This window comes from Varanus komodoensis, unplaced genomic scaffold (assembly GCF_004798865.1).
Source record: "Varanus komodoensis strain SLA01 unplaced genomic scaffold, ASM479886v1 scaffold22, whole genome shotgun sequence".
Classification (NCBI taxonomy): Eukaryota; Metazoa; Chordata; class Lepidosauria; order Squamata; family Varanidae; genus Varanus; species Varanus komodoensis.
In genome coordinates, this window is record NW_025335606.1 from 3,870,768 (window position 1) to 3,888,966 (window position 18,199).

Consider the following 18,199-nt stretch of genomic DNA (forward strand, 5'->3'; position numbering starts at 1 on the left):
CTAAAATAATTCTTAGCAACAGTTATTATGCACCTTTATGTTCAAAACAATTACTTGCAATATCTGATTAAACTGTTATGCTAGACTGATTTAGCCAAGTAAATGTCAAAAGACATATTGTTTGTATCCATCATACCTACACGAAAATGAGAACAAGGGAGCTCCAAACAAGAGCATTCTTGTTTGGGAAGGTGGGTGGATTAAAGTCTAATTAGCAAGCGTTATCTCTGAGTGATACATTTTCTTATGCCTGTAAGCTCTGATTATGCATTAGAGCAGGACATCTTTGAACATTAAAGATGGCAGTTCCACTAAGAAGACTCCAGCTGTAATAGCATTTATAAAATAGATTGTTCAGCATTTCAGTCTCATTTAAGTAAACTAGGAATGCCACTAAATTCCACACTATTTGGGCTGAAGGTTACTATCATTGCTGTATTCCATTTATGCCCTGTCTTTCTTCTTCTTCCAAGGAGCTCAAAGCAGTTAAGAAGGTTCTCCTCTCCTCCATTTAATATTTGCCACAACTATTCTGTGAGGCAGGTCAGGCTGAGAGTTCACAACTGGCCCTAAATCGCCCAGGGAGTTCCATGGCTGAATGGGGATTTGAACCCAGATGGCCCGAGTCCCAGTACATCACAGTGCTATGCTCCACAGTCAAGCCAACTTCTGCAGTGAGGATTGGCAGGGAGACCAAAGTTGTCCCCTTAGCTGTCTTGCCTGTGTTTTAGGGTTAGCAACAGTGGTCATAATTTCCCTGAAAAGTCTTGCATTAGAGGTATGAGAACATGCTGCATGGTGGCATAAATTCATTCCACAAGGAAAACTCGAAATGAAAATGACAACCATTCTAAGGTGTGCTGCATTATTTTCTCTCCTCCACAACAAGCAAGCAAGCAAGCAAGCAAAAAACCTTATGCAGTCCCCAAGATTTGCTGAAATGCCCTCCCATCCTCAAAGTCCATGAGTAAGGCTGTGAATTTTGGGGTCAAAGAGGCTAAATTTCAACCTTTTTCAGAACATATCTAAGAACTGACAGTGTTGGGAGGATTTCAGGCTCATTCCAGGAATGACTGGAAGCTGCCGGCACAGTGGGGCAGTGGGGAAAACTCTGTCCCCTTTGCTGGAGTCACAGGAGATGTGGGCCATCGAGAAAATTCTGACAGAGCCCAGAAAATCTGGTGAGTCTATCAATGGTTGGCTGTCACCATTGGTACAGATAGAACAAGCTGCTCCTGAAGAATGATTCTTGTTCTCTCAAACACTGGTGAGCACACCGGCACTTTTGCTCACCCAATGAGGCTGAGGCTGCAATCCAAATAGGCTTTCAGAACCTTCTGGACTCAAGAGATGACAGATGTCCTATGCAGAGGAGGAGTTCAGAGGGAAAAGTTGCCCTGCAAAATAGATGAACGATCTCAGCTAAGTGTGGCATCTTGGAACACCTTTGGCCAAGGTACCCCAAGGACGCATCATATCTTGTGGCATCCGTCTGCTCCCCTTCCTTTCCCAGTAGTGCCCTCTAAATCCCTTTAGAAGATGTAAAGGTTCAAGGAAGGTACAAAGATGACCTCAAAGGTGGAGCTGAAACAGTTCTTTCAACAGCAGCTGGAGGGAAGGGGATCAGGGCTCTGATCCCTGGTCATGAGGTTACAGTGATTTTCCACTCTCATAGTTTGGGATCCGGTCAATCTGATGGCCGTCTACCAGCCAGAACAGTGCTCTGCTCATCACTGGTCTCTTGTGTTGGAACCTCAGCATCGATGCCCCTACATTCCTAGTGCAGTGACGGTCCCTCATTTTCATCCCTTGTTACTCCATCTAACATCCCAAACAGAGCTGTTTTGAAGCTAAAAGACTGTTTTGTGCAACCCTATGTGCCCATTCATGGGGGAAGCCCCACAGAATTCAATAGGTCTAGTGATGATGTTATTTTGTTTTGTTTTATTAGTCAGCTCATTGGGCAAAACTTGTCTATTTTTAAATTTACCTTTGCAGCAAGCATTATGAATTTGCTGCTAGGTTTGGAACTGAGGGAAAGCTCTGGAGCACACATAGACAGATTGGGTGCCTGCCAAAGAAAAACCAGTCACGCTACTGATCCCAGCTCAACAAAAAATGTTTTTTGAAAGAGAATTAATAGGTTCTTCCTTCAATGTTGTTTTCACAGAACTGAGGAGGAGGAAGAGGAGAAGGAAGAGGAAGAGGAGGAAGATGCTATGGATCCACTGGACATCATATAGGCAGTCCACATGAAAAGAATCAAGAATGGGGACACAGAATCTGGTGAAGCACAATGTCCTGCCTCACCACATGTTTGCAAAGTACAATTTCCAAGATTTATGTACATGCACCGCAAAGACATATGTGTGGACTCAGACTCTCGCCCATACTCACATGGATAAATGTATTAGTGTTTGAGTAAATAAGAAAGGTGCTTGGAGAGAATTCACCCATCTCTAGTTAGGAGTTGCTTCTGAGTAAACATGTGTAGGATTGCAGTTAGAGGAAAGCAAACATTCCTGTAGTAAATAAAATATATGCTTTATGCACTAAAAGTAACAAAAGTTTGAATAATTAGAGTAGAATTAAAGTTTGTTTACCTTGATGGGAAGAAAATGGATGAGTTCTCATGGCTGAAACATCTTGTCATTAAGTGTTGATTAAGTGCTGATTAAGCAAAGAAATCAAAACATTGACAGGTGATGCGGAAGACACGCTTCCTGTTGCGTTTGTTCCCTTGGCTCTGTGAATGTTTTGTCTGGAGGTTTTCCGTGGTCCTGAGACAGAGAAGAGATCTCCCATCCACCCATCCCTGGACTAGATTTAATATGGCATTGGCCAGGTTCTATGACACTGGAAGGTATTTCTTTCAGAAATGCCAATTGAACGATGACACTGTTCCTGTAATTGAACTGAAGAGAGGTTGCACCTATTCAATAGGAAATAATATTTCTCATACGCCATTTCCTTGTAGCTACGGTAAATGACCCTTTGCAGATGGACGTGCACAATGCAGAAATGCTGGGAGGCGCAACCAGCCCAAGTACGTATGTCTGAGGTGCCTCACAATGGGAGCGTCTTCCCAATGAGTAATATGTGAACAGAGGTTTTCTCTTTTAGACGGGCCTTTCCTCTTCTCTTACTCCTTTTACTAAACAGAAGTCCTTCAGCAATGTTGGCTGTGTTCGGGAGAGGGTGACTCATGCTATGGTCATTCCTGCAGACAGGAGAGTAGGAGCAGGGAAAGGCTTTCTACTGCCTTCTTTGTTTTCCTGTTTTTGGCCTTGCAGACTTCCTTGCCTGATGTGTCTCTGGAAGGCTGGGGCAAGGTTACCCACAGTCTCAATGGAATGGCATACCAGCACCTTCTCCAGTTTTGGCAGGATCAGGCCAGATGGAGCCGCTCTGTGTGATTCCTCCTGCTGTGCTTCCTCAGATACCCAAAATATGTCTTTTGAACTTTGGAAACCCACTAGACCTGGGATCTTCAATATGGAGCTAGTTTAGTGCTTCAAACTGAAATTGAAACTGTCCTCCCACCCCATATTTATTTGGGTTCCAAAGCATGGTTTTACATTTTGTAGCTCAGACCTGAACTCTGCCTGGGGCAAGGTCCTTTTCTTACCGTCTCAACAGTCTGTCTGGTGAAATGTCTGCTTTGTGACTTCTCCTACCTAGCATGGAATCCATTTAATGAATGGCCATTCCTCCCTATTGCTGCCATTTTGTGAGAGTTCCCCCACGCAGCTTTCACAGTTCCACATTTGCACACCCACTAAAAAGAGGATGGTGAGCCCTGCAGCTGTTAACTCGAGCTTAGCTGCACACATTTGCTGCACAGAGATCAAACCGGTCAGTCCTAGAGGAGATCAACCCTAACTGCTCTTTAGAAGGCCAGATCCTGAAGATGAAACTCAGATACTTTGGCCACCTAACGAGAAGGAAGGGGTCCCTGGAGAAGAGCCTAAAGCTGGGAACAATAGAGGGCAAAAGAAGAAGGGGATGGCAGGGGATGAACTGGCTGGATGGAGTCACTGAAGCGGTTGGTGTGAGCTTGGGTGGACTCCGGGGGATGGTGGACAGGAGGGCCTGGAGGAATGTTGTCCATGAGGTCGCGATGGGTCAGACATGACTTCACGACTAACAACAACAACAAGAATAGTTCAGTCAACCCCAATTTATGATCACAGCATCCTGTTAAATATGGTCTATGATTATTGCCCATGACTAATAAAGACCAGTTAAAATGGGAATGTAGACCAGTATACTGCCAAGTTATTTGACCAAAGTCATGTTACTCAAGAGCATTGACATCATTTGATTAGAACAACTAACTCAACGGGTTGGGCATGACTTTAAACAACAAAGCACATTTGCTTTCAGGAAGTTTTCTGGGTTCAATTCCTGGTATTTCTAGGGAGAACATTCAAGGAACTTGGGGATGAAGAAGAAAACTGTCCAAGATGCTAAGGCATAGCTAATGCAAGGCAAGAAAGAAAAATTACCTTATTCTGGCATACATCTCACAAGCTGAAAAGCCCTGGGCTATACCATGTGGCAGGCCTAAGATTCTGCTGTAACAGTTTTGTTGTTTATGCAACAGGGTTTAGTGGTGCTGTATTAATGCTACAGATGCAAACTGAGAGATTAAGGGACTAAAGAGACACGGAGCATTTCTTTTGGTGGAAAGAAACAGAATGACTCTGCAAGGTTTGCCCTACTTTTCAGTGATGGAATGGGACGGCACATTCAGAGCTTGTTCTGCCAGATGTTAAGGGAGCTGAGGTTATCCAGATAATGTCACTGAGGCAGCAAAAAGAACTGTGTAGGTTAACAAAGACTTCACATAAGAAAAATAAGAGAACGCAGGAGAGGTGGTACTTTGTGATGTACAGAAAGCAGGATGGGGAATGTATGACTCACTTGCATTTCAGCCAAATGCAATTTCCTCCCTTGAACATTTATATCAGTGAAAAAAGAGGTTTCTCTAGAAATCTGCTGCAAATTGACACAAATGGGGGTTTAGCCAAAGGGCAAAATGTTAGCTGATTCTTTCAAAACGCATAACTTTCATGAAGGCAAATAAATGAACTCATTCTTTACTACACGCAGAGGGGTTCCAAGCCGAGGAGCTTGTTTGAAGTACTGGGGAGAGTATTGGCCTTTGACAGGAGTCTGAATCCCCTCTCAGCCAGGAGGTTGATTGCGTGGTTGTGATGCATCCCCTCCGAGTGTGTTTGTGTGTGTGTGTGTGTGTGAAGGCCTAATCTACCTTGTATGGATTAAATTATTGCCATGTGCTTCGGCCTCGCCAATCACCTCATTTCCTTCAGCAGTTTTGGAAGGCTAAAGGAGGGAGTGGTTTTATTTACTTATCTATTTGTTTGATTTTATTTGTATGCCTTCCCATCAGCCATAGGCTCTCAGGGTGGCTCACAACATAATAAAGGCATTTAGCAACAATTAAACAATACAGTTTAACTATAAAATCACAATATAAAATCAACCAATCAGATAACAATAAAATCAAAAAGAAGGGGAAAAGACATTAAAACTAAACTCTTAATATATATTAGCCCAATAACATAAAAATGATTCATGCTGTGCAGAAGGGAGGGGGTTTGCATTAAAAGCAGAGTATGGGAGCAGCGATAACATAAACCATTAAGACCATTAAAAGCATTAAACCAAAGAGCTCACCCACCAAAATAACCACAAAAAAGATAATTTTTTAACTGGTGCCTGAAAGAGTAAAGGGTTGATGCCAGCCAAATCTCAGATGGGAATGAGTTCCATGATTTGACTAAAAGGGGCAGGTCAGAGTTTATAGTTTAATGAAGGCCCCCTCATATTTCTCCCGTAACAATTGGCCTGCCCTATCTTGTCTGGAAGACTTCCCCTAGGACAATGGATCAGAGGACCAGGTTCAACACTTGCAAGTGCTTGGCCCAAAACCTGGAAATGGGACCCTTCCCAACTGCTGAGGTCATCATTTGGGTCCTTTATTCTGATGTGCATTTCATCTGAGCATCATAACTGGAGAAGATAACTTTTCAGTGGTGGCTCCCCACCACGATCTGCTCTCCACAGGGTGTCCCACCTGAAACCCAGCTTGTGCATTCAAAAAGATTTACATTGCTTTTATTACTACTTTAAGATCTCTTCTGGGGCTTGCTTGGCATTGCAAGCTTGTGGGAATTCCAGGTGGGCAAAATGGGACCCAAGGAGAGCAATTTCCCCCCTAGAGTTGAGGTTCCACACAGCTGAGACAGCCTATAGCTAATCCAGCAAGACCATTGGGTTGATGTATCGTTTCACCAGAAAGTCTTCTGAGGCATTATCTTTCCTCCCCAAATTTCTACCAGGTTGCATGAGCCTTGCTGAGTTCTTTGGAACATGCTGTATGAATTCCAGCTCTGGTTTTAGCCATGCAAACTTTGCTCTAATTAAAGATACCAAGTTAATTAATAAGAAGCGATAAAGACTGACAAATTTCCAAAACAGGTATTCCACATGTGTGATAAAGATAATAATGATTCTCTTTCTGTCCCTGATCTACTAATAAGGTAGCTTGGTGGATGCCCTGTATTTATTCGATTTCATTGTTAACATGATAAATGTTTCATTTGTATTGAAAAATCAAAGGGAAAATGTAATGAAAGAGTAATCATAATTTTAACAAAATCCCACTCATCCACCCAGAATGGACAAGTACTCAAGAAGTGCAAAACTTCAGTCCCTCTTTCTTAAAAGCAGTATTATGAGGATTTGACAATTCCCTAAGCTAAATCAATAGTGTTTCCTTCTTTCTATAATGGATAATTTAAATATGTATGTAATTGCACTCAAAGCAATTTACTCGTGTTCCTAATTTGAGCCTAATTAAGGGTGCCAACATACTTAAGTACTGAAGTCACGCAATAATGTTTTCTTGGAAAGCAGCAAGGATAGATTTGCTGAGCTCTTCACTTCGGCTCCACCTTTTTCAGTGGAGGCAGAAGCATCATGGAGAAAATAGCACTGCAACCTTCATAAGCAGAAGGCAGTTTGCCTAATTATTCCCCTTCCCTTTGCAGCCCCTTCCCCCCCCCCCGGTGCTCTCTGGGAATGAGCAGCAGCTGGGAGACCTGGGAATGCGCGCTATAAGAACAGGCCTTCCCTCCAGCCTTTGCCTTAGCAAGGCCCCTTGGGCTTGCCCTGGAGCTTCTGGTTTCTTGATGGTTTCCTTGATTCCAGCTGCCTCAGTCCCAACTTCTGGACCCTGCCCTCCTGCCTCTGGGACCCTGCCTGCTGGGACCCTGCCTGCTCCTGTCTCGGCTCCGTCTTGCTTCCTGCCTTCGTCTATCACACCTTGCTGCTCCTGGACCCTCCCTCGTTCTCCTGCACTCGGGTGCCAGTGTCTCACTCTGTGGTCTCCCAGGTTCCTGACCATGTCCTTGCCTGTCAGATCATACCTTGCTCCACAAGCTGCCTCTGGTTTGGCTTCTTGGGATTGATACTGGACGGGTGATTGGACTCTGGACTTCTCATGCCTTGCTTGGGTCCTGGTGCCCCAACTCCAGCTGCCATGCCCTGGACCATGATACTCCCACCATCACCCCATATTTTGTAGGAAAGAACCTTGCACTACATACACACATGCAATGGTTTTTTTCAACCCCCCTTTTCGCTGTGAATGTGCACACACGTTCACCGCAATGGACGGCCACCCACCTCCAATGGCATTTTTAATTCAGAACCTGATCTTAGGCTGAGTGAGGCCGCTGAGCCATCCAATCTTGACTCATTTGACTGGGAGCAGCTATCCCATTCCTACTGCCAGAGGTTCTTTCAATGGAGATGTCATGGGCTGAACTGGCCTGCTACCCAGAGGCTGAAGGTAAAGATTTTATTTATTTATTTATATTTAAAACTTTTCTATACTGTCCCATACTTAGACCTCCCAGGATGGTTGACGGCCAATTAATCCTAAAAATAGACATGAGAATAACAGTTGCCCAGCATCCAATGTTAAAATATAATCCCACTAAATAAAACAAGTTAACAATTAAAAATTATAAAATGGTTACTAAAATTGTTTTAAAATAGTAAAAGTCTCTGGATGGCTTACAAAAGCCCCTGTAAGGTTGCTATTTTGCAGTCTTTGATTAATGTACATGTGCATATTGTAACACAGGATCTTCCCGGAGTTACACCAAAGCATGGTTTAGTAATATTTGAATTGGCAAGGCTTTGGTTTCACATGTCTCCCCGCTAAACACATGAACTCAGTTCCTTCAGCTCATCCACAAAACAGGAGGAACAAAACAACAACCCTGTTAACTAATGGCCATTTATATCCAAAGAGGGGAAAAACTGTAGTTAGTTGAAACTTTGATTTGTTTAAACAAGCCATGGTTTATCCAGCCATCAGATTCCTCACACATCCCTACTGTCCACTAATTTTGACATGCCATTTAAAGTTTGGTTTCTCAAAAATCACCCTTCCCGCTTTGATGCACCTTCTGTTGCCACTTTTTCCCCTTTTAACTGAGCTTTTCACTTGACTAGGCACTTGGGACCCCAGGAAGCAGAGAAAAATTTGCCTTGTCAGCTTTGAGAGCTGAAACCTGTGTGGAAATGGACCTGGCCAGATGACATATTTCAGAGAGCTGTAAGTGCGCACGTAAAAACAAGCAAGCAAAGTCTGAATCTTCACCACCACCAAATTAATCAAGCAAAGGCTAAGCAAAGAAAAATAAAAATTACAGCTCTGATTGCACTCTTCTGAGGCTCCAAATAAATCTATGACATTGCACCATTTTAATGGCAGTGAGTGAAAGGGAGTGACAAGGGAGTAGGAAGTGAGGTGGAGATCAGTTTTGCTAGAAAGGGCAATGAGATCCCTGCTGGAATAGAATAGAGGACTGAGCAGAAGATGGATCTTTCCTCTGACACATTCAACTTCCACTTGGACCTTTGTGTGTTGACCAGAAAGGTGTGCAAAAAGCTCCCATGGACATATAATGTGCTTACAGCAATTTGACCATCTCCGTTCTGCATCATGGAGTTTCCATCAGTTCATCAAGGCATTGAAGGAGAACCTCACAGGCCTTTATGCTCAGCACACCAAGCTCTAGATGGTAGCCCAGTTTCCAGACAAGCCCCCTCTCAGTGCTTGCCATATGACTAAACAGGATGGACTTTAGTTAAGAAGGGATTAAGGTTAAGGGTAATGCAGCAGAGAATGAACATATGTGATGACATAGGAGCAGAATTTATGTATCCCAACCCTATCTCTTTCTTGCAACTGTGGATTATTCAGTGTGAAGCACGTATACAACACATAAGTTTAACCAGTGAGCTATGAATCCCACACCCTCAAATTATTGGTGCATCTATTGAATGGAGGTCATATCTATTTTATCAAAAGCAGTGTGAACCCCTACGAATTCTTCCTTGTTGTACTTGATTCTCCATGTAAATTCTTTGCAATCCATTACTCAAGCTTCCCAGAGGTAGCAAATAGTACATATTATTTCTCAGTCTTTTAAATTCCACTTTGTCTTAAAACGAAAGGATCAAACCCACATTTCAAGGATAACAACATGACATACTTAGAAAACATACTTCCAGGAATTTTAGAAATGCAAATTCCGAATTGTACTTTAATTTTTTGCATCGCCATTACATTTTACTCCAGTTCTCTCTTTTAAAAATATCCTGCAGGCTTTACTGTTTGAATTTTACACTTATTTTATACTGTAGTTTATGTTTTAAATCACTTAACATTGCTGCAAACTGCCCCGAGAGCTTCAGCTATTCAGCGGTAGAAAAAAGCAATAAATAAAAAAACCTGAGAAGGCATGCTTAAACCGTTGTGCTAATTTTACTGGGGCTTTCGGAATGGCGAAACATTATTTCAAGCTAATAAGCTATCTTGTAGTAGTGAAGTTCCCCCGATGTGTCATTTTAATTGCAGATTAGTCTTGGTCCTGTACGACCGCAGATAGATTCGTGAGACAGACGACATACATCGTTAAATGTGTGGTGGAGGGGAACTATATCCAATAGTTGCTTTGTCTGAGCAAGCTCCTGCAGCTGCTATGAAATTGTTGTCAAATGGGAAACAATGCCAAGCAACACTGGAGCTGAGATTACATTTTTTTGTCCACCACCACCCCTCTCTCCCCTCCCCTCTTCAGGCACTGTAAATAATATTGTGATTTCAGGTACATGCTAGAATATTGTGGGCGCATTCAGGACTGGGGGATGAAGATACTGCTGCAAGCAGGACCAGCAGGGTCATTCCGGTGTGGGTACCCATGCCCCAGCCTTTTGAATTAGCTGGGCTTTTAAAAGCAACGCTTCCCTGCTCCTGTTTCAGCAGGCCGCTGACATGATTCGAGTGTCTATTGCGAAACCTGTGCAGACTTCGGCAGAACCAGAGTACACGTACCCCAAACAAATGCAATCTTCTCTCTTTGCCTTCTGCCTTTACTCCCTTTCCCCTCTCCTACCGCTCTTCTTGTGGTGTGAAATCTTAGTCTGCAAGTACCTGGGGAAAGGGAACTATTCTCCTTAAAGCTCCATTCCCACTGATTATGTAACAGCGTGCATAGATAGGTGGACCGATAATGCCTTGGATTCAGGAATGTGGATCAGAAGTCTTACAAGTGCTCTTTTGTAAGACCTCGATTGGGTTCACATGGCACAACATGCAACCCTCATGTGTACCGTACAGATGGGCTGGGATCTGGCAAAAACAACTCAGTCATGCTGGGAACCCGTGTGGTAAGTTCTACCATGGTGTCAGAACCCTGTCAGGGACTTTCGCTTTCTGTGTAACCATGGAGAGTAACACCAGTTTGTTCTATGGTTTCCATGCTTCACCTATGATCCTACGAAGGTGCAGAAACAAGACAGGATACGCTACAGGAAGGAGCTACCTTCATGCATGATCATAGACTCATAGACTAGAAGAGTTGGAAGGGGCCATGAAGGCCATCAAGTCCAGCCCCCTGCTGTAGCAGGACACCACGCTACACCATCCCACTCAGATGGTGTCCAGTTTCTTTCTTAATGCCTCCAGTGTGGGAGAGCCCACCACCTCTCCAGGCAGCTGGTCCCACTGCCGCATCGCTCTGACCATGAGGAAGCTTGTGTTGATTGTGTTGGCAAACATGGTGGGAGGACTGGATGAGCTTGGCTGTGCCAATGGAGTGGGAAGGAGGTAGGGGAGAGGGGATTTGTCAGGATCAAAATGTAATAGAAACATAGAAACAGAGTGAGTCAGAAGGGACCTCCAGGGCCATCTAGTCTGACCCCCGGCTCAAAAGTAAGACTTTTCAAAAACTGTTGGTAGGATAGGTACTGTGAGGAGTTATTGGGAGCTAATGAACTATGGGGCTACTTGGTTTAAATTGCACTGGTATTTTTGTACTTTGGTCTCTTGCCTTTGGCCTTTTGCATGGACCTCCCCTGCAATGCAGCACCTGAGAGCGTCTTCAAAATGGGATGCGGCCCTCAGAGTGAGTGAGGTTGAACACCCCTGCTTTAATGTGACTGCTGTTGATTTACAGGAAGGAGAGGAGTCTGCTGGTGGCAGCTTCTATAGTCACTGAGCCCTGGAAACATGGAGCAGATGATGCAAGCAAGCAATATGGCTTTGGGAGGACTAGTATGGGTGCAGGATCCAAGGCAAGCTAAGAAATTGCCCTCTCGATTAATAACCTGTTGAGAAAGGAGGGGAGAAGCAAACTGCCTCTCACCCAAAAAGCTCTTCATTTTTAGAAGCAGTCCACACTTCTAGCAAGCATTGTGCTCCCTGCACTAAATCCAGAACATTTCAGGATCCAGCCCAGGTGCGTGTGAGCAGCAACCATTTTGCTTACCTGCCTAAACTCCTGGAGATCAATTTTGTTCCCCACCAACACCAAGGGTATGTTGTAGGTATGCCGGACGCGATAAATGAGCTCCTTGAATTCCGAAGCTTCTTGAAAGGACTGCCGGTCCGTGATGGAATAGCAAATGATGAAGCCCTCTCCACCTCGCATATATTGGTCTCTCATGGCTGTGAATTCTGCCTGCAGAGTAACATTGGGATGCTATATAATTTAGTAAGCAAAATAAACGGCCTATAAAGAGCAGAGTTGCTGAGACAGTGTTTCTAAGGTCAGTTCTTTTTCTTCCTCTGTCTTTCCCTGCCCCTGCTTGCTTTTCTCAAAGACCAGTTCCTTTTACAGTTTCCTTTTACAGTTTCCTTTTACCAGTTCCTTGCTTTTCTCAAAGACCAGTTCCTTTTACTAATACAAGAAGCCAAAACCCATTTCTTTCTCTTACTCACAAAGCATACCCAGGAGATCTGCAACCAACCTTTCCCTTGAATTTGTCTTGTTCATTGTGTTTCTTACAATAATTAATGCAGGATTGTTAATTAAAATAAAGATATTACCATTTTGCTATTCCGTTCTTATCTTTAGGGATGTATAAAAAGGTTGTGTCTGGTCACAAGGCATGCATATTTATCCCTTTCACAGTCCTGAGCACAAAGGTAAGGAGGTCAGACTGCTTATTTAGTTTGATGTTGGGGAGGAAAGTTGTGTATTTCCAACCTATTTGGTTTTGAAAGGTTTGCTTTTTCACACTTTGGTCAATGGGGAAAGGCACAGATATTTGAGAAATGTGCACCTTCCCCTTTGAAACAGATGAAACACAGTTGGAGAACAAAAATAAAGGTGAGTCAAACATAAAGATTTGAATGGAGTTTCAGAATGCAGGCAAACTCAAGAAGTGTTGCCTCCCCAGTTCCTGTTTAACTTCTCTTTTACTGGTTTTATATGGTTTTCCCTGTTGCAATTTATGGCTATGAAAGCTGGACCATAAGGAAGGCTGAGCGCAGAAGGATTGAGGCCTTTGAATTGTGGTGCTGGAGGAGACTCCTGTGAGTCCCTTGGACTGCAAGGTGATCAAACCGGTCAGTCCTAGAGGAGATCAACCCTGACTGCTCTTTGGAAGGCCAGATCCTGAAGATGAAACTCAAATACTAATGAGAAGGAGCAACTCACTGGAGAAGACCGTGAAACTGGAATGATTGTTGGCAAAAGGTGAAGGGGGCATCAGAGGATGAGGTGGCTGGATGGAGTCAATGGAGCATTGGGTGTGGGCTTGGGTGAACTCCAAGGGATGGTGGAGGACAGGAGAACCTGGAGGAATGTTGTCCATGGGGTTGTGATGGGTCAGGCACAACTTTGGGACTGAACAAAAACATTTTCTTGATGTTCCTCTCCAGAGCAGATTTTGAGAAGGCAAACCAAAGTGCCACAGATAAACCTAGAGATCCCTTGAAAACATATTCTGCGGTGGCACCCAACCTATGGAATTCACTCCCCAAAGAGGTCTGCCTGGCACCGTCGTTACTGGTGTTTCGGCGCCAGGTAAAGACCTTTTTATTTAAACATCATTAGAATTGTTAAAACATATGATCTGGCCAGGCCAACTTCTTCTCCCTTCTATTTCTCCTCCTATATTTTTATTTACTTAAGTTATACTGATAATTTTAATCTTATATTTGTAAACCAATGTATTTTTTGTATTTTGTATTTAATGGTAATTTATTATGTGCTATTGTATTTCATTGTATTTTATCGTGTTGTAAGCCGCCCCGAGGTTTCGGCAAGGGGCGGCATAGAAATGTTATAATAATAATAATAATAATAATAATAATAATAATAATAATAAATGAAAGTTTCTCACCCTGAATCAGGCCTTTGGTTCACTTAGTCCAGTTTTTGCCTACTGTAGTTAGATCTCTAGAGCTGAGGAGACCCAAAATTTTTACTCCTATTCATGAAAGGGGATACGTGAAATGAAAAGGTCTCAGCCTTAGAAAGGCAAGATAAATTTCTGGAAAAAAAATTGGCTATGTTGGGGAAATCCATGGGCACATATTTTTAAACACCATCTGCAATGGCAGGAGGTGACATTTCAGCATGAAAATGAGAGGAAGGAAAACTTAAATCTCTGCTCCAAAACTGCCATGGTTCTGAACTGCATTGGCTCTGTAAGCAGAGGATTCAGTTTGGCCATCCAAGACAGCACTTCTGGATCATCACTAGTTCCTCATCTTGACCTGAGGAGGAGGCTGCACTGGAGCGTGTCTCCTGGCTCTGAGGAACCAGCAAGATTTGTAAAAAGCAAGAAACCAAAGGAAACCCAGAGCCACCCCATCCTAAACGTAAAGTGAAATTGCTCCACTTTCCATCTCTTCCATCACTCTGCCAGTAGACATATGACAGGCAGAGCATGGGCCAAGGTCCCTTCTTGAACCACCCGTAAGCCCACTACTGTAACTGATCCAATCATGACTGGAAGCCCTGATGAGATGCAGGCTTACAGCCAATCCATGGTTAGCATCCCAAGCAGGTTGGCTCTTTCCATGGCAATCTAGTAAGCCCCTACAAGAAGGCCTGCAGCAGATGCCTTCCTCACAGTCAGGTCCATGTCCCCACTGCTAGCTTCCTTGTGGCGCTTCGGTCTGCAATTCTGAATATGCAAGGGGCTGAGGCATGCACGCTTTGATTGCTCTGCCATCCATCCGCCCACACAGCCGGGGAGGTGAAAGCAGCACCAACAGCACGGCTGAACCACGGAGAATTCTCATCTTTATTTCTAACTGGGAGGGCAGAACAACGTTGTGCCTGGTGCTAATGCATTTGTCACAGCCAAGGATCCTGCTTCTCGTGGCCTCGCTCTGGTGCTGCTGGTGGACCAAGAAGGCTGGTTCACCTGGAGAACTTGGAGCGAGTCATGCCAGTGGATCCTGGCCGAGCAGGAGTCAGGCTTCCCAGAGAGACAGGAAGCAGGGCTTTGGGAGATGCCGGAGATGGAAGCCAGAAAAGCTCGCCTGCATGCTGTTCCAGTGAGCACCAGGCTGTGAGTGAGCCTTCCATGAGCTTTTGGCTGGCTAGCCCTGCATCCTTGCTCCCTTAAACAGACCTGGCCTGTTTCAGTGCCCTCAAGCAGTGATGGCACAGAAGTGGCTGTGGCAAGGTGGAATCTTCAGGGCCGGAGCCCTGCGGCTTTGAAGATGGTCCTGCAAGCTCTTCCTGACACAGAGGAGCTTGCACCCAAAGCCTTCCTTGTCTGCAAGCTCCTTCATCACCTCCTTGTATAGCCAAGCCATACCTCTGGTCTAGGAGCCTCATCCTTGAAGGACCAGGGGAGCGGGGGCAAGAGTTTGCATTTGTAAGAGGGAATAAGAAAGTGCCAGGTGGTGCTCAATCCTTTCTCTGCATGGGAAGCCACCACTGCAATCACCCCCTCCCCCTTACAGATGGTTCAGTCCAGCCAGATCAGAAATGAGCCTGGCCTCAGAGGTGGGAAGCTCGGGAGAGGACTGCAGTGGGAATCTTTGGCTCAGGAATGGTTAGAGACCCTGCTCCCATTCCCCAATCCAGTCCTTCCGACCTGAGCCTCATTGCTCGATGGAAGTCATGTGTTTGCAGTTGCTGCATGCCATGTGTCCTCAGCATGAAAATGGGGAGGGTTCCCCACTGCATTCTTTTACAGATAGTGCAGGAATGTGGAAAACTGTGCATGGGACACATTCCAGAGCTTTACACCATTTCAGTCCTTGTATTCTGAGCACTGCCTTCTTGAAGCACTGAGACTGCTTTGCTAGAAATCAGCTTCTATTTTTTTTTCTTACCAACAAAGGACAGCAAGCAATGCTCTTTTGCTAATTAATTGAAATGCAGCATTCATGGCAGGAAATGATCGGAGAAGACATTAGCATTCAGGATGCAAGGAACACGAGTAACATTGTTATCTCATGTACATATGAACTACAGGAAACATAACATCAAAATTTTAAATGGGACATGGCAGGATGTGGAAGAGCTCAGACAGAAGGAAGGAACACACTGGGGCTCAATTCGGAACAGAATCCATAAAATAGGATCGAGGCGGAAGGGAAGGCCAAAGCGGGTGGCTGGGTCTGGCCAAATGCTGAGCTTGTAAGACCACTCTGTGCTCCGGAGTCTGGAATCCATACCAGAGATCAGAAAATAGACTAGAGATCAGAAAAATCCACTAATGTTAAGTGGAGAAAATCCTTTCAAAAGGCAGAAGTACCTGAGGCTTCACAAATATATGTATAGAGTTTATACATTTAGTTTCAGTGGAGGATGCAACTATAATTTTATAAATAAATAAATACAGTATGCTTCATAGAATCGCCTCCATGAAGTGGTTGGCAATGTGCTTCTCAAGAATGCCAAAAAGGTTGCCCAGATTGCCAAAATGCCAACATTAATTCAAAGAGGATCTCCTTGTTTCCCTGTTTTATGAGTGAAAGGAAGGGGAAACCGCAACCTCTTTTTTATATGTTGATTAAAAACGGTGAGCCATGGGGAAGGGTGGTGTGGGAACAGCTGCTGCGGTGCGTTTGCAGACTTGGGCATATGCGTTAGCAGATAAGAAAGGGAGCTGGCTACCTCTCGGCTAGATTTAGGAATGCTTTAATCTGTCTATTTTGGCTCTTTTCCAGTTCTCCTTTTTTCCTGAACTTAAATTCAATTGGGCCCAATTCCACTTCGATGTACATATTTTATTTGTAAAAGCCCACATGGAAATTCATGTGCATTTTCATGTGCTTTTTTCCTGAATGTGTGCATTCGTTGCAAGTGATGCTCCCTATCATAATGTATGATATCATGATGTATCCCTATTCATTCCTTTGCTATTTTTTTTCTATGCCACCATTCATTTAAAATCTCATGATGATTTACATTTTTTTTAAAAGGCAATTAATTCAACAATTTAAAACTCCTTAGTGCCAGTACGTGATGCTAAAACAATTAAAATGCCCTTTAACAATTTAAAAAACTGGGTAAATAAAAAGCTTTTGGCCTGGTGCTGGAACTAAGTGTTGGTACCAGGCATACCTTTCTAAAGATCAAGCTCCATAATCAGGGCACTATAGCAGGAAAAATGTGCTTTTGAGCATTAGTTTCACCATACTGTACATTTTCTATGCACTATTCTGAAGAATATACATGTTTGTGAGCACTTTCTCAAATGGGCACATTTTCAAAATGAGTAGATGGATGTAGCATTCAGTCTAGGAAAGGACAGGTTTCTCAAATGGTCTTCGTATAGTTGGTTCATTGTGCAGCAGTCTCAGATTGCCTAAATCTGGAGAAAAATTCAGATGGAAAACATCGTCCCTTTCTGGCTGGATTGCAGATGAATAGAATGGCAGGTGTGATTTGGCCCTGGGAACTGAAGCTTAAGCATGGAGGGATGTGGGAAAGATGAGCGCCTCCACAAAAAGCAGCACTCCGGAATTTGGAAATGCCATCCTGCCTCTGCATGGATTTGCCAAGTTAGGACAGTACGAGGCTGCTTTCATGGGGAATCAAAGGTCGACTTGGATTCGGTGCTCACCAGAGCATTTTAAACTGGCACAGACATATCCCTTCAAAGTGTCTTGCCAGATTCCCCTTGCCAGCAAGGGATGTAGCTCCAGGAACCTCTGCCAGGATTGCAGCTCCAGGTTCATCCATGGCATTTTTCATGTGGCAATAAACCTTTTCCTGCAGCTATCACACAGTCAAACTCAACATCGTATGTTCTTCTGCTCCGTAGCTTTATTTATTGTTTCTTTGTTAACTGAGTGGCTGCAGGCCATGACTAGGACAAGTGTCATGAAATCCCCATAAGGATTCAACTTGGATGCTGGACCGGAAATTCCTGAACTCCTGGAAGAATGTGCTTTAATACTGATTTCTGGAGGTCCCAGATGTTCACAGATGTTAATGGGTTCTTACTAGTGATGGATGAACACCTCCGGTCTGATTCTGATCCTGTGGGGGAAAGCTAGATTAATTACCCCATTATCCTCCAGATATCTGAAGCCAATTCTCCCCCTGTTATTTCTGAATAAAGGAACTCTCTCTCCTTTTCTCTGTGTAGGGGATTTGATTGTACTTTGGTTTCCACCCGATCTGTGTTGGACCTTCCTCAGCAGCATGTGCTCTACAACTTTCCGTTGTAGTTACCAAGGTTGCAGGTGACAAGGAAGTCCAATCCCTGTGATTTCTAAACAGTCAGAATGGACGGTTTGATTCTGTTGTTTAAACTATTTAAAATAAAAACTTTGTTCTTGGAAGAGAAGAGCCATGAGGTTGGCAAAGTCCTGATCCTTTATATAGTA

At 43.9% G+C, this 18,199-nt stretch overlaps 1 protein-coding gene across 1 annotated transcript in view; it reads right to left on the reverse strand.

The window, feature by feature from the left end:
• Positions 1–18,199, reverse strand: part of RIT2 (Ras like without CAAX 2) — a 227,302-nt gene that overhangs the window by 82,084 nt on the left and 127,019 nt on the right. The window contains exon 4 of the mRNA XM_044431406.1: positions 11,877–12,068. Within this exon, the coding sequence (XP_044287341.1) occupies positions 11,877–12,068 (192 nt within the window). The remainder of the gene's footprint in view (positions 1–11,876; positions 12,069–18,199) is intronic.